Source organism: Pan troglodytes, chromosome 2 (genome assembly GCF_028858775.2).
Source record: "Pan troglodytes isolate AG18354 chromosome 2, NHGRI_mPanTro3-v2.0_pri, whole genome shotgun sequence".
NCBI classification, from domain to species: domain Eukaryota; kingdom Metazoa; phylum Chordata; class Mammalia; order Primates; family Hominidae; genus Pan; species Pan troglodytes.
The window spans coordinates 46195438-46210618 of record NC_086015.1 but is presented as its reverse complement, the minus strand read 5'-3'; the positions used below and the strand labels follow the sequence as shown (position 1 = coordinate 46210618).

The 15181-nt window shown below is 45.9% G+C and overlaps 1 protein-coding gene across 19 annotated transcripts in view; it reads right to left on the bottom strand.

Annotated features, from left to right (window-relative positions):
• The window catches only part of TRAK1 (trafficking kinesin protein 1), a 212177-nt gene that overhangs the window by 31782 nt on the left and 165214 nt on the right, over positions 1 to 15181 (bottom strand). For all 19 annotated transcript variants that reach the window (XM_054680574.2, XM_054680575.2, XM_054680577.2 and 16 more), the window contains 6 exons: positions 9297 to 9413; positions 5964 to 6064; positions 4984 to 5092; positions 2495 to 2573; positions 769 to 899; positions 76 to 150 (listed from right to left, as the gene is read on the bottom strand). In XM_054680574.2, the coding sequence (XP_054536549.1) occupies positions 76 to 150; positions 769 to 899; positions 2495 to 2573; positions 4984 to 5092; positions 5964 to 6064; positions 9297 to 9413 (612 nt within the window). The remainder of the gene's footprint in view (positions 1 to 75; positions 151 to 768; positions 900 to 2494; positions 2574 to 4983; positions 5093 to 5963; positions 6065 to 9296; positions 9414 to 15181) is intronic.

Sequence of the window (15181 nt, the reverse complement as noted above, 5' to 3'; positions counted from 1 at the left end):
CTAAAGCTGTCCAGGAAGGCTAATCCACCTTCGCTGCAATCAGAGGCACTGAAGGAATGAGGGAGAGGTGCTCACCTCGGCTGTGAGCTGCCGCTGGGCATCCTTAGCAGCCCCCAGATGCTGGACAAGTTCTTCATTTTCCACTGCGCACTAAAGCATGGCAAAGATAGATCACTTTCTAAGATACTTAGTAAAAGTCCAACTTTTTCCCTCTTATTAACCTAATCTGTAATGAACTCATCACTTTCTACAAGGACATGCTCATCTTATACTCAAATTCTGCTTTTTATATTATTTTGAAGGTAAAGTCTTTCCTATATCCACATTCATTCTCTATAGCCCACCGCCCCACCCCCATCTTCCAAAGCTCTCTGGAAGCATTTTACCCCACACTAATAGCAAAGTCCATTTTGCTGCCTCTTCTTAAATCTGAAGAGGATACTGCTCTACTGCAGCACATATCTAGTGCACTGTGTAAAAACAAATACTAGACTAGATGATCCATAAGTTAAACTGCAAAAGTCCATATTTACAACATCTTTTTAATGAATTCAATATAATTTTAGGAGATAAGAGGTCACAAATAAGACTCGTCACCAATTCAGGTAATCAGTTTTATACTACTGAGTCCACTAAGCTTTTTCTGCAAAGGGGCAACACGAACTGCTAAGATATGAAACTAAAGAGCACTGTCTTCTGGAGTAAATGTCCCTTCCCCGTCTCAGCATGGCCATTGTTGTATCAGCCAGATAAACAGAGAAGCCTTACAGCTTTTGCCTTTTTCTGCAAATCAACTATTTGCGATAGCAGGTGTGTGATCTCCTCTTGCTGGCGGGCAGCATCTTCCGTCTTCTTGGCCAGTTCCTCTGAGATACTAGCAATCTGGACATTGGCATCCCCTTTGACAAAGAAACAACAATCAGGAGAGGAAGTCAGAAAACCACACATGCAGACCCAGAGAGAATGGTTTCTTTGTGGTTTGCACAAGAAAAACCATCCTTACTAAAAGACAGGGTAGAGTGGGGAGGGTGCAGGAAGGAACTCATAATGACCATTTTCCCACATGAAGAAGCAAAGCAGCTTCTTCAGGGCTCAATCAGTTATGAAAAAGAATCTCACCCCATTAGATAGCACTCCTGAGCTCAGTGTAGGGTCCCAAGCCCACCAACCAAGGCTGTCTCCCCAGAACAAATCAGGGAGGCTCCAGTGGTCAGATAGAAAGTGACAAACAAAACATGAGTGCATCTAGCCAAATCCTCACATTCCACACATGAGCAACCCATGTGACTAAACAGGAATCCCCTGCTGCACCCAGTTCTAAAAAGGAACTACTGACTGCACAGTGCAATTTCCTTGGAGTTTTCAACCCATATTCAGAGCCATAACTCACTTGACTAGATTTGAACATGAGGTGTGTTTCATTACTATTTTGCTGAAATGCAAAATACTTAGTATTTTGACGAAATGCAAAATACTTAGTATTTTGACGAAATGCAAAATACTTAGTATTTTGACGAAATGCAAAATACTTAGTATTTTGACGAAATGCAAAATACTTAGTATTTTGACGAAATGCAAAATACTTAGTATTTTGACGAAATGCAAAATACTTAGTATTTTGACGAAATGCAAAATACTTAGTATTTTGACGAAATGCAAAATACTTAGTATTTTGACGAAATGCAAAATACTTAGTATTTTGACGAAATGCAAAATACTTAGTATTTTGACGAAATGCAAAATACTTAGTATTTTGACCTTTGATCTTAACTTGTAAACTTAAAATGAAGAGGAGGAGAGAAATATTTATTTGCAAAGGTGAGAACCCTGGCTTCAGCTTCCACAAATCAAATTACTGGTAGTAAGCTGTTCTTCCACATTTTCAACACAGTTTTCTGTAGCTGGGCCTAACTTAGGCATTAAAAAATTCCAATATTCTGGCCAGGGGCGGTGGCTCACGCCTGTAACCCCAGCACTTTGGGAGGCCAAGGCAGGTGGATCACCTGAGGTCAGGAGTTCAAGACCAGCCTGGCCAACATGGTGAAACCTTGCCTCTACAAAAATACAAAAATTAGCCAGGCATGATGGTGGGTGCCTGTAATCCTAGCTACTCGAGAGGCTAACCTGGCAGAATCGCTTGAACCCGGGAGGCAGAGGTTGCAGTGAGCCGAGATCGCAACTACTGTACTCTAGCCTGGGTGACAGAGTGAGACTCCATCTCAAAAAAAAAAAAAATTCCAATATTCCAGTATAAAGCCAAAATTAAATTTAAATATCCACCTCAGTGATAAACTGAGATAATACATAGCTGGCAACTTAGCACTAAATAATAGAGAAGGGGTGCCACACAAGGTTGGGGAGGCCTCTAGTTTTAAGAAAAATGCTGCTGAGCCGTAGGCTGGCAGGAGACTGCACTTTAGCAAGGCTGACGCAAATCTGTCTAATCATGACAGCAGATGCAAGGAAGTAAGAAGACAGCAGTGCGGGGACATACTCAGCTCCTTCACGCAGTCGTTGACCAGCTGCTGCTCCTTCTCCTCATAGGTGATGGTCTCTGTCTTCAGCTGGCTGGCCTGTAGACAAGACCCAGGTCAGAGGCCCCACATTCTCACCTGGCCTGGTGGTGCAGGCAAGGGCTGAGGCATAAAGCAAGGGCTAACCGGGGTCTGGGAAGCTGCCCTTAGCATTCCCCCACCTGTCACCCATCGTACCCTCAAATACAGAAAGTCCATCTGAATTCCCAGCTTAATAATGGATGTGCACTCAAAGCTGAAAACCTGAAAAATGCATACCACTAGAGGGCGCCACACAAAGCTACGGGCACAGGCGCTCAACAGCTTGCTCTGTTAAAAACACCACGAACACCACCATCCTATCATTGTATCTGTTATTTGTGGCTGTCCTGGCTCATAAATATGGATGCTCTGTGACCCGCACAGTGCCTAGGACACTACCCACAGCAGGCATCCTAAGGATAACCACACAGGAATGGCTAACACTTACTATGTGCCAGGCACTGAACATATGAGGTCCCAAGTTGGAGTTAAACCTGCTGTGTTCAAGCTTAGTAAGAACAAGGTCCAACACAAAAGCATTAAAATGCAGAGGCACAAGAGCCACCCCAGGACTCTGGACAACTTGCCCTGGCTGAAAAGGGTGGGATGATAGAGATCTGAAGGCCCAAAGAAGAAGCCCCGAGACCAGGCACAGTGGCTCACACCTATAATCCCAGCACTTTGGGAGGCCGAGATGGGAGGGCTGCTTGAGCCAAGATCACGCCACTGTACTCCAGCGTGGGTGACAGAGCAAGACTCCCATGGAGGGAGGGAGGGAGGGAGGGAGGAGAGAAAGAGGGAGAGAAAGAGACAAAGCAAGCAAGCAAGCAAGCAAGAGCCCCAGTTATACAGAAGTGTCTCTGAGCCCTCAGTCCTGGCCCCAGAAAATCATTACACTTCAGAAAATGGATGTGGGGTAGCAGGAATCTGTAGCTGGGATCAGATTCCCTCAGCTAGCTTTGGGTGAGTTGCTGGGCGCCCAGGGCTGGAGCATTTACCTGGGGCAGGTGCTGGAAGAGGTAGCACTGAACTCAGAATAGGGAGCACAGGGCTGTTGCCTTGCCCAGCTACTGGCTGGCAGAGGAAACCTAGGCAGACTTCTTGGTCAATCTGGGTTTACATGACCCATCAGTGAACAAGGTGCTGGAAGAGGTGAGGTCTAACAGAACAAGACGTGCAGAAGAGCATCTTGTTCAGACGGGACATGAAGATCTTACCAAGGTGTGGGCAAGTTCAAGTTGACAGATGGTCTGCACTATTAAGGGGCTCTCAAGAACCTAGGGCCAGCCTAGGACGGCACACAGCTCCAACCTGACACACAGGGGCCTGATAAACAGGGCCGTACTGTACCACACCATACCTCGGCTAGAGAACAGAAACTCACCACTAATTAAGACAAACAGTACTAAATTTGCACGTATCAGTGTTTCTAGAGAGGGGCAGTGGGTGAAGGCGAAAAACAAGGGGCTTAGAGTCACAGACCTGCAAATCCTAGCTTTGTCACTCAATGACCTTGGGTTATCAAAACACCTAGCAGCCTGGGGCCCACCGTTCCAATGAGAATCAAAGTAACCAGCTTTCAGCCCTGTTGTGAACTCTAAAAAAAAATGTGGGCAAAATGCCTGGCACACTGCCTTGCCAATAAAACAAACTCAAAAGCATGAGTCCCCAAGTTGCCTCAGCTCAACCTTTTTGAGTTAATTGTTTAAGAAATATGGCTCTGCCAGGCACGGTGGCTCACGCCTGTAACCCCAGCACTTTGGGAGGCCGAGGCAGGTGGATCACCTGAGGTCAGGAGTTCAAGACCAGCCTGACCAGTATGGTGAAACCTCGTCTCTTACTAAAAATACAAAAATTAGCTGGGCATGGTGGCATGCGCCTGTAGTCCCAGCTACTCAGGAGGCGAAGACAGGAGAATAGCTTGAACCTGGGACGCAAAGGTTGCAGAGCCAAGATTGCACCACTGCACTCCAGCCTGGGTGACATAGCGAGACTCCATCTCAAAAAAAAAGAAAAAAAGAAAAAGAAATATGGCTGTCTCTGAGCACCCATGGACTACTTCCTTGAGCATCTGATCTGTGGCAGCATGAAAACGAGGCTGGGTTTCTCCACAGGTGCTGTGGTCAGAGCTGGAGAACACCATGGGAGACCTCACTGCAGGAGTGACTGTGAAGGAGGGGACCTCCAACTCTTCCCGGTCCACACACCATGTCATTCACCAGGTTTGCCTGCCCCAGCCAGGGAGGCATGTGTTGGGCTGGAAGGCAGTGCCCAGAGCACAGAGGAGGCACGTCTGCCGAGCGCCTGGTACAGCTCTTCACAGACTGCCACCTTTGAGGAGGGCACTTAACCATGGTTGTCCTTGCCAGATAAGGCGAATGGGGCCACCTCCCTTCCAGCAGGGGCAAGAGAAGGGAGGGCACATCACCTCGGATCGAAGTACAACGTTCTCCTCTTCAAGGTCTTTCAGCTTCTTTTGAAGAGAATCCAAATGAAAGTAATTCTGGACTGAGGAGGACGACTCATTCCTCTTCAACCTGGGGGAGAAAGTACGCTCACAACCTAGGGAGACGCATTTCCTCCCACCACCTGGCAAACCATGTGGAGACACAAAGAAGGGCTTGCAGGAAGGACAATGACCCACCAGACCGCTCTCCCAACCCCAGGAAGACAGCGCCCCCAGTGCACAGGCTCACCACCAATTCTGAACCCACATCTCAACCCTTTATCCACAACTTGCCACATCACCTTAGAATTCAGGGGACCAACTCTGTTTAAAGCCTACACAATTCCAGGATGTCTGGGAGTTTATTTAATACTCACAATGCATTTGTAAGTACTCTGTATGTTTTAACTCAATTAATGCTTATAACTCTGTGACCTAAGCTCTACTGTTATCTCCATTTTACAAATGACAAAACAAGTACAGAGGTTAAGTAACCTAGCCAACGGCATGCAGCTAGTTAAGTCCCAGAGCCAAGATCTGCAACCAGCCCACTGGGCTCTAGAGTTCATGCTCCCAACATGAGGATCTGCTGACTCTCAGAGAAGACACCACGCCTTCTGTCCCAAGGACCTGCCACAGCACCTCTGGCTCCAGAACCCTGAATGCTCTCCAACAGCAGAGCCTAACCCATTATCCATTAATGTGCCAGGGCAAATCAATCTAAATGGACAAATTAGCAATAAGACCCAGGAAAAGGAAAACTAAAAACCTGTCCATCCATATCCCGCTAAAATAGTAAAATCAATCTGTTTGAGGCACTTGGAGGTGTTTGGTCCAGAGAAGGCTGAGAGCAGCTGACCTCCATTGCTGCTGAAGGTGACCCTGTCTAGGTGACTCCAAGGACATCAACAGCGGCCAGCCTGTGCTCTGGCCTCCAGAAATAAAGCCCTCTGGTGACTTACGGGGTTGAGCAAACGGACTCGGGCTCACTCTCCTCCGCAGCGCTGGTGTAGAACTGAAGCAGCTCATCCTTCATGGACAGCTCATGCCGGAGCTGAGACACCTGCACAAGCAGAGCGGGCCCATCATTTGCTTCCCAAAAGGTGATACTGTCCCCCCCGACTCACATTCCAACACTTAACACTTAGTGACAATATTTTTCTGAAAATTCACTACTGAAAGTGAAAGCATTTAAACTGATTTTGTGCTATTCAAAAAAAGAGGCTTTCATTTGATCTATTTAAAAGAAACACAATTACTTTTTGGTAGAAAGCTGTCTAAATTCATAATTTTTACTTTGGTACAGGGAGGAGCAGAGAGGGGACTAGAATGATGCTTGGGGGCCGGGCACGGTGGCTGGCACCTGTAAACCCAGCACTTTGGGGGGCCGAGGCAGGCAGATCATCTGAAGTCAGGAGTTCAAGACCAGCCTGACCAACATGGTGAAACCCCGTCTCTACTAAAAATACAAAATTAGCCAAGAGTGGTGGCATGTGCCTGTAATCCCAGCTACTCGGGAGGCTGAGGCAGGAGAATTGCTTGAACACGGGAGGCAGGGGTTGTAGTGAGCCGAGATCACACCACTGCACTCCAGCCTGGGCAACAGAGCAAAACTCCATCTCAAAAAAAAGAAAAAAGAATGATGCTTGTGGGGATGCAACTATTCAGGGGCTTTGGAAATAGCCAGATGATCAGCTGGGCAAATAGCCAGAAAAATTGATCATGTTACTAAATGAAAGAAAAGGCCATTCATTCACTTCTGCCAGAACCAAATCCCAGCTCCAAATAGGGTCCTGGAGATGCCAGCTCTGCACGGGCCAATACAGGCAGCTCACCGACCCTTGCTCTCACACTTGGATGACCACATAGCCCCATTCTGTGATGCACCCTCACAAGGCTCCTGGACAAGCCCAGCCAGACCTCGTTCCGTGCTCAATGCTTACTAGATAGGAATTTCACACACAGGAAGAAAAGAGCCAACCATCAGGGAATGGCTACATTGACTTCTGCTGAGATGGCTTTGCAAATCACCCTGATTTGTACTTAAGGTTTTTAAATAAAGTTGGACTGTAGAAGTTTTCATCTGCCCTTTCACTCTGCAGTACTGAAGAATAGGGAACCACTGCTATAAGAAGAACTGCAGTTACGTTTTAACTCTTTCTTATTTATAATTTGACTTAGGGTCTATGGTTTATTGCAAATTTTCTACAAAACAGAGTGAATTATTACATCTTCCATGGAGAAGACAATTTTATGTGCATAAAAGTTTTAGCTTCGACACCTAGACTGATAATTTAATAATATGCCAAAGGGAAACATGTCATAGCTTTCAAATTCAAAGCTTTTCCAAGGGGGAAAAAAGGCATTTCCACTCCCAGAGAGCTGGATCCTCTTTGTGCAAGGTGAGGCTTGTCCCAAGCAAGAACAGTATAGTGAAGAAGCTGACGGGTGACCATTTGTGAGTTACTGGCTGGCATGTCCCTCTGCTCAGAAGTGGCTAGGAGGGGGCCAGGCTGACCCAGCATGCTTTCCCACCAGTCACATGAGAGGGAATCCAGGTCGTGACTCTGGGGGCAGGGAATGCAGGAATCACTTTATTTCTCCTAAAATACAACAGCATTCTCCCTTATCAAATCTTAAAGCCCAGGATTAAAACTTTTCTTACATAGTGGCGACTATGCTTCATCATATTAAAACTACTGTTAAACCCAGACAACAATGTACTGGGAATAGCTTTAACAAGGAAAAAGGTTGAATACATCTTAGGAACATGAACAAGGGCATCCACTCCCACTAAGAAAGTTTCTGATAGAAAATAAGGGAGAAGAGGCCAGGCGCAGGGGCTCACACCTGTAATCCCAGCACTTTGGGAGACCATGGCGGGTGGATTGCTTGAGCCCAGGAGTTTGAGACCAGCCTGGACAACATGCTGAAACCCTTCTCTATAAAAAACACAAAAATTAGCCAGGCATGGTGGCACATGTCTGTAGTCCCAGCTACTGAGGAGGCTGAGGTGGGAGGATCGCTTGAATCCAGGAGGTCAAGGCTGCAGTGAGCTGTGATCTCACGACTGCACTCTAGCCTGAGTGACAGAGTGAGACCTTATCTCAAAAAAAAAAAAAAAAAAAAAGGCTGGGCACAGTGGCTCATGCCTGTAATCCCAGCACTTTGGGAGGCTGAGGCGGGCGGATGACCTGAGGTCAGGAGTTTGAGACCAACCTGGCCAACATGGTGAAACCCCGTCTCTACCAAAAATATTAAAAAATTAGCTGTGTGTGGTGGCGGGCACCTGTAATCCCAGCTACTCGGGAGGCTGAGGCAGGACAATAGCTTGAACTCGGGGGGTGGAAGTTGCAGTGAACTGGGATCGCACCACTGCACTCCAGCCTGAATGACAAGAGCGAAATTCCATCTCAAAAAAAAAAAGAAAGGAAAAAGAAAAGGGGAAAAGAAACAAGGAGAAGTGTTGTCACAGTTAAAATTAACTGTTAGAAGAACAGAGTGATAGAAAAGAAGCTACTAAGTAGGGCCTGGTTCTAAGCTTCTTATTCTTGCCCTAGCAACCCCATCTGACTCCACAGCCGCTCTCCTCTGTCCACACCACGTCCCTTCCAGAAAATCAGCATCATTCCTTCTAAACCTAGATACCCTAAGATAAGCCGAAAAGCTCCATGCCCTTCCTCTCACCATTGATATCCATCAGCCAAGATTGATATCATGGAAATAAGAGGGTTTCTATCATGAAAACAACAGGCTATTTTTGTCTTGTTTTGTTTTACACACACAAAATTATACTACAACGATGAATGTGAGTTGCCACTTTCCTCTGTGTACACGAGCTGGCCTCCTAACAGGGCTCCTTCTCCAGCTGCCCACGCCCAGCCTGACTCAGGAACCCCTGCTCGTTGTCGTGTTAGCCTGGGTGCCCTTCTGCCAAGCATGGAGCATCTTGATGAGCCTGCATGGTTAGAGTCTAGACTCTCTGAGGACAAGGACTGTGGCCCAACGTGGCACACAGATGTAGGACTGAGTGAGGACCATGCCCACCCTTAGCCATCCCATCCACATGGCCTGAGGAAAGAAAGGAGACACAAGCAGCAGCAGGAGCTGCAGGAAGGTAGCTTTTAGTCCCCAGGTGAATGTTTCAGAACAGACAGTTCTGGGCTCAGGCCACGGTCGTGCCCTCGGGAGCGTCCTTCCAACTAGGACCCCATTCTGTCATCTCCTTCAGCCATGCCTCCGGCTCCCAGGCCTGTGGCGGGCCCCTCTGGAAGCCTCGGCCTCCAATGTCTTACCTCCTCCCTGATGTGTTCCACCTGCTCCTCCAGCAGCTCGTTCCTCTCGGTTAGGGTCTTGTTCTTCTTCAACAACGACTGGCCGATGCGAGCGGCCAATTCTAAATCCCGCTCTTTCTACAAAAGGAAAGAGGGAGAACAGGGATTCAAAAGACCTGTGTTTCCTGAAGGAGTCAATGGTGCTCAGTGTCAAATGAGGAAAACATAAGCATCTAGAAATAACAAAGGAATTAATAATTCACCATCTGTGTTAGCATTTGATGCCTGTTAAAACAGGCATAACCTCTGCCCACATAGTGTGTGAGAGCTACACAGACATCACACAAGGAAAGGGAGGCCTGAAAATGTAATGAAAACAAATCTTTGTTCCTACAGGAAAGAAAAAAATGCTTCTAAAAACAATTATTTGCAACTGCTTTTGATATTTGTGCAGTCACTTGATAACCTGTCTCTCCACCTGAGGGTTGGGCTATTGTATTGCCAGGGCCCGGCACAGGGAAACAGTAGCTATTTGCTAAGTGAATGAATGAATAAATATAGAAATTCTAAAATGCTCTTACAATGAAGCTAAGAGCTGACACAGGGAGGCAGCCTCTTTAGCACACATTAGGCTGGAATGCATTGAATTCCTTATTTTTGCCTCACGTGAAACAAAAATGTTTAAAGTTACTCTCAAAAACAATTACATGCTTTTTTGTTTTTTTACTTAGAAAAGGCTACTTAGGTTTCATTTAAGAAAAAAACAACTTTCAAAACGGAGACGTTATGCATAAAATCGCCATCCTTCAGAGACAAAAACACTCTTAAGGGCACAGAATTTTCTGTTAGCTGAGCTGATGGCATCAATTACGCAGAGCCAGTACACAGAGGAAAATTTGGAGTGGCATATAAAGGCAGGGAAGCCTCTGTGGGAACAAAGACGTCCCCTGATAGTGGACAGACGCCATCAGCAAATGCAGACTTAGCGAGTTGCTACCAGTCAGATTCAACTTGGGTTTTGGCAAGGGGAGGAGAAGTCAGAAAAATTAAATCATTTTAGAAGTATGCTAATTACTCTGTTCATCTGGTTTGAAAGAAAGAATGGAAACATGTCGTCTGGGGTAGGAAAAATGTTGGGGAGGAGTCCTAGGTTCTGATCCAACACCTGCTATTAACTACCCACATGGTCCCAGGCAAACGGCTTTTGCTTCACAGGGATAAAGTACACTACAGATTGATTTTTTTTTTTTTTTTTTTTTTTTTTTTTTGAGACAGAGTCTCACTCTGTCACCCAGGCTGGATACAGTAGCACGATCTCGGCTCACTGTAACCTCCACCTCTCAGGTTCAAGCAATTCTCCTGCCTCAGCCCCTTGGGTAGCTGGGATTACAGGCATGTGCCACCACACCTAGCTAATTTTTGTATTTTTAGTAGAGACAGGGTTTCACCACGTTAGCCAGACTGGTCTCAAACTCCTGATCTCAGGTGATTCGCCCTCCTCGACCTCCCAAAATGCTGGGATTACAGGTGTGAGCCACTGCGCCAGGCCAACAGATTCATTTTTCAGGCCACAGGTTTCAAACTCATTAGTGGGTTAAGAAACCATTTCAGTAACAGCAACCGACACTTTGTTTTAACTTAAATACAATGGCACAGAATTGAAAACACCAAAGTGCATTATATGTAATAAGAATATTATTTCATGTTTAAACTGTTGTTTGTCACATATTCACCTATGTGAGTACTGGGTCACAACCTAAGCTGTGTTTCTTACAGCAGGTACTGGTCACAAATTGAACTGCTCCAGGTGAACTATCTTACTGTAAACTGGGAGAGTATGGGTTCCCTACTTGAACATAGGTTCCCTCAACTGTTAAATGAAGGTAGAGTAAAGGGGCAGGCTAGCTGAGATATTCTGGAAAAACTCTCTAGCTTTATGATTCACTAAGTTTTAGAATAAAGAGAAAAATCAGCTTTTATTTCTAACGTCTTGGATAGCCACCCAATTATTCCATGCAATAGCAGACATCTCCCTTTGCTAACCACAGGAACTTCACTGCAGTATGAGCGCAGCACTTGAGGTCAAGTACAGTTTGAGAAGACTGGATTCAACAGCACTTTGGCTCCCTCTTGCAGGATGATGGTCTCTCTCCTCCAGGCCTTCCACAGTCCCCAGACTGGCAATGCTGTCACCACAGTCCCAGAAGCCAGCCAGGTATCACAGTATCAAAAATGAGCTGTAAATAGGCCAGGCACAGTGGCTCTCACCCGTAATCCCGGCACTTTGGGATCACTTGAGGTCAGGAGTTTGAGACCAGCCTGGCCAACATGGCAAAACCTCGTCTCTGCTAAAAATACAAAAATTGGCTGGGTGTGGTGGCGGGAGCCAGTAATCCCAGCGACTTGGGAGGCTGAGGCAGGAGAATCGCTTGAACCCAGGAGGTGGGGCTCACTCACCCCACTGCACTACAGCCTGAGTGTCTGAGAGAGACTCTGTCTCAAAAAAAGAAAAAAAAAAAAAAAAAGAGAGTTGCAAATTCCCCAACTCATTCCCACAATTTGTGCCTCCCCATCATGAACTTGCCTTTCTGGGAACACAGTACATGTGGAGATGGCCCTCTCACAGGGCAAAGGGGACACGGTGAATCTGCCCAGTCAACAGAGATGCTCATCTCTGCACATTTATCCACACTGGTCAGTGTCTACCAAGAAGTTCCCCTGGTCGGGTGCAGTGGCTCATGCCTGTAATCCCAGCACTTTGGAAGGCCAAGGCAGGAGGATCTCCTGAGCACAGGAGTTTAAGACCAGCCTGGGCAACACAGGAGACCCCATCTCAAAATACAAAATTGAAAAAAAAAAAAAGGGTACCTTATTTCATGGCCCTTTGTCATTTCTCAGACTCAACAGCTGTGCTTATTAGGTACCTAGAGGAAAGGATTCAAAGAACTGTGTGAGGGAGACTGCAAAGAATTAAAGTCTCCAGGGGCTGACTCAAAATTAGCACCTAGTCCAAGTGGTTTCAGCTGGATTTGGTTAAAACTGCAATACCAATGTTCACTTCTCTTTGGAAGTATAGTCTCCAAATATCTAACTCAAGTCTACCTAATGTCTCTACTAGAACTAGTTCTCAGACTGAACACTCAGCAGGTGCTTCATCAGTGCTCCTCAGCTCACTACCTGACTACCTGTTCTGCATTGCCTTCATGCATCCAGGCTGCCAAGTTCCAACAAGCACTGATATTTTGCATGCCTTAGCCATATTTTTTGTTTGTTTTTGATATGGAGTCTCGATCTGTCACCCAGGCTGGAGTGCAGTGGCATGATCTCAGCTCACTGCAACCTCCGCTACCTAGGTTCTAGTGATTCTCCTGCCTCAGCCTCCCAAGTAGCTGGGACTACAGGCACACGCCACCTTGCCCAGCTAATTTTTGTATTTTTGGTAGAAATGGCATTTCACCATGTAGGCCAGGCTAGTATCGGACTCCTGACCTCAAGTAATCTGCCCACCTCAGCCTCCCAAAGTGCTGGGATTACAGGCGTGAGCCACTGCGCCCGGCCTTTAGCCGCATTTTGTACGCACATTTCAATGCAAACAAATCAAGCACACAGCATAATAATGAAGATGGCTCAGGCATGGCAAGGGACTGCCAGAGCACCTGAAGGATGCGGAAGGCTTCCAGCACACAAACGGCCAGAAACCAACAGGAATTGGGAGACAGGAAGGGAAAGAGAAACAAGTAAAGCAATGAGCTCAACAATGAAGTCCTTTGTCCTACCGGTCACACCTCAAACCCTGCACCTAAGGGCTGCCTCGCCTCTTCTTGCCCCACTAAGGACAAACACTTCCCTGGTCTATACCAGAAATGTAATCTTTAGAGTAATTTTAAAGAACACTCTCTGCCAGAAGAAAAAGCAAGAAGTCACAGCAAATGTGTATAAAAATATACTTAGAATAAGATCTAGTATCTGATAGCACAATAGGGTGGTTACAATTAACAATAATTTATTGCACATTGAAAAATACCTACAAGTATAATTGGAATGTTTGTAACACAAAGGAATGATACATGCTTGAAGTGATGATATCCCTTTCTTTCTCCACCCTCCACCTTTTTTTTCTTTTTCTTTTTCTTTTTTTTTTGAGACAGGTCTCACTCTATCGCCTAGGCTGGAGTGCAGTGGCGCAATTACAGCTCACCATAGCCTCAAACTCCTGGGCTCAAGCAACCCTCCCACTTCACTTTCTGAGTAGCTAGGACCACAGGCATGCACCACCATGCCTATCTAATTTTTGGAATGCAGGTTTGGGCAAAGTTTACCCTGATGTGATTATTATGCAGCATATGCCTTTATCAAAGTATCTCATGTACCCCATAAATATATATACCTACTATGTACTTAAAAATTTGAAAATAAAAAGTTACATTAAAAATATTTATAGATAAAATGAAAATTTAAACAGAAACGTTATTGTAGTGTCTCTAGTTTTTTCTCTTTAATTTTACTGAGGCAACAAGCTGGTTGGGTTTTTCTTTGAGAATTACAAGAATGAAAAAAACCTCCCATTTCTCTAGCCAAAATATGATTAATGTTTACTTCTAAAAACAAGAAAACAGGTTGGGTGTGGCAGCTTATGTCTGTAATTCCAACACTTTGGGAGCCCAAGGTGGGAGAATCAGGAGTTTGAGAAGGCCAGGAGTTTAAGACCAGCCTGGGCAACATAGTGAGACCCCATCCTTACCAAAAAAAAGGATAAAAACAAGAAAACAGCTAGAAGATGGCCACTGGATTAAACTACAATGAGAAAAGGAGACCACAAACAAGTAATTTAGGCCCTTGGAAATAAGCTATTAAAAGAACTAGTTCCTTTATTCCCCTAAGAAATGAGGCAAGGTAGAGCTCATTCTAACTGCCTGCTCCCTCTCCTCACTATGCTTTCAAAGCATAGACTTAAAAAAGACTGTAACTTGAGTCTCAGCCCCTTTTTACCAATGAACTCTTGCACTGACTGACACACCCACTAGAGATTCCAAACAGCCTGCCGCCTACACTTAGCAACTGACTCATCTCATTCACCAATTTCAGGATAAAAAGCATGACTAAGGGGCCAGTGGAATCACCCTCTCTGTAACCGAGGAGGAGGCAAGCTCTGCCCAAAGGGGCATTCCAGACAGAGCAAGCCCAGGTGAGCCACAGCATCCTCTTCCCCTTAAAACCAGAAGCGAACTCTCCACACTGGTGGAAGGCTGTGCTTTGGGATCCTGTGCAAATCCCCCACTTGCCTGCCTGTGGCAGGCATGGAAACCATAGCAAGAGAACAGAAGAAACAGAGCCAAAGCCCAGGAAAAGCACCGCGCAGTGCAACAGCCACATGACTGGGACAGTTAGACTTTAACCAGGACACCCTCCTAGTTCCAAGGAAAGGCAGTAACTCAGGCATGAATCTTATCAGGACAGGAACAGAATGGCATTAGACATGGAACACAAAGACACAAACAGACGCTGTTGCCATGAAGACCCTTTAAAAATAAAACAGGCTGGGTACGGTGAATCCCAGCACTTTGGGAGGCCAAGGTGAGAGAATTTTTTAATTTAAAAATGTGAGAGATTCAAATAAACAGTGGCTGTAGTTTGCTTCTAATTTTGTTTTGCTTTGTTTTATTTTTTGAGACAGAGTCTCGCTCTGGTGCCCAGGTGGAGTGCAGTGGCATGATCTCGGTGCACTGCAATCTCCACCTCCAGAGCTCAAGCGATCCTCCTACCTCAGCCTCCCGAGTAGCTGGGATTACAGGCACAGGCCACCATGCCTGGCTAATTTTTGTATTTTTTGTAGACACAGGGTTTGGCCATGTTGGCAAGGCTGGTCTCAAACTCCTGTGCTCAAGTGATCCACCTGTCTTGGCCTC